The sequence below is a fragment of the Homarus americanus genome, unplaced genomic scaffold (assembly GCF_018991925.1).
Source record: "Homarus americanus isolate GMGI-L3 unplaced genomic scaffold, GMGI_Hamer_2.0 scaffold25633, whole genome shotgun sequence".
NCBI lineage: Eukaryota > Metazoa > Arthropoda > Malacostraca > Decapoda > Nephropidae > Homarus > Homarus americanus.
The window spans coordinates 38,724-40,000 of NW_024718174.1; the positions used below are offsets into that span (position 1 = coordinate 38,724).

The 1,277-nt window shown below is 41.7% G+C and overlaps 1 protein-coding gene across 1 annotated transcript in view; it reads left to right on the forward strand.

Annotated features, from left to right (window-relative positions):
• Positions 1-535: 535 nt before the first annotated feature.
• Positions 536-1,277, forward strand: part of LOC121859227 — a gene marked incomplete at its 5' end in the record, with an annotated part of 7,992 nt that continues 7,250 nt past the window's right edge. Inside the window, 2 exons of the mRNA XM_042355964.1 lie at positions 536-973; positions 1,096-1,223. Of these exons, the coding sequence (XP_042211898.1) occupies positions 536-973; positions 1,096-1,223 (566 nt within the window). The remainder of the gene's footprint in view (positions 974-1,095; positions 1,224-1,277) is intronic.

Sequence of the window (1,277 nt, forward strand, 5' to 3'; positions counted from 1 at the left end):
CTCTATAATAATTCGGTAAATTACATTTAATATCGTATAGGCCTGGTTCCACAAACTCTGCTACGTGCGAGAGCGCGGTCTTCCCTCAGACGACCTTGAAAACTCAGTATCACCAATGGCGCGGCGTTTGAAATTACACTGAAATTTCTGAATATTACATATATATATCCCTGAGTTGCCAGTGATCGCTACTCACGCAATGACAATAATTACAAACAACTCTAACTGTTACTCATTCAAAGATGACCCTCAGTTGACAAAGGTCTGGCGAATTACTTGAGTTCATATACACAGACTAATTCAAGATTGAGCTTCCCAGGAGAAAGTGGAATAACAACTGATCGACAACTGTCTTCACAAGGCGAGGGAACACAAATGTAGCGTCTATGGGGAAAAACAATTCTTCTCAGGGGTCGCTAACACACTCATGTTTTGCGGTCGTGGAGTTTAATAAGAATCATTAGTTAAATAGACTAGCAGTCAATTTGACCATGGCACACTTATAACAAATACCAATAATCTTTCACTGTTACAGCCTACATTGGACCCGGGGATGATATCCACATTGCCACAAGCTGTAGTCGTGGATCCCTGTCCTGAATTCAATGTATCTGCCTATCTGAAGACTCTAGATGATATTCATGAAGAGAATCTTATGTCGGACAGCAATCTGAGGACCGAGTTTCCACAGGATAGTGATAAAAACATAATCAGAATAGACAATGACAACAAAATATGTACAAGTATCCCAATTATAGATTTGACTAACATGAAAGAAAACTACTCCAGAAAGAACGGAAACTATTCCAAATTACGGGAAAAATTGATGCCAAATCGTAACCTGCAGGAAACTCCAACAAGTGATAAATTAAGTGCAACATCGCAGGATATGAAATCGCATAGAGGAAGTAAATATTTACTAGAAGAGTTCCAGCCCTTAGTAGTCCTGGTGGCGGGTTTGCGACCGGTCAAGGTGCAGTAACTTTAATGGTCTGTTTGTGATTAAATTCTTACATTGGGTTATTTCATAAAATATAAAAAGTCTTACAGTACGCCTCGTCCACAAGATTATTACTCACGTGAATGTTTCCCCAGGACGTGCTGTTTGTGGCCGAGGCATGGAGTACCTGGCACCAGGCACGTGGTGGGCGGGGCAGGTTCCTTATCCTCGGACCTGCCATCGACCCTCAGTATGCCTCTCATGTACACGACAGTGCTACCAGGTGAGGTTGTATGCCTGCACTGCTCATGTACATTATATTGTTTGGAAACCTGCT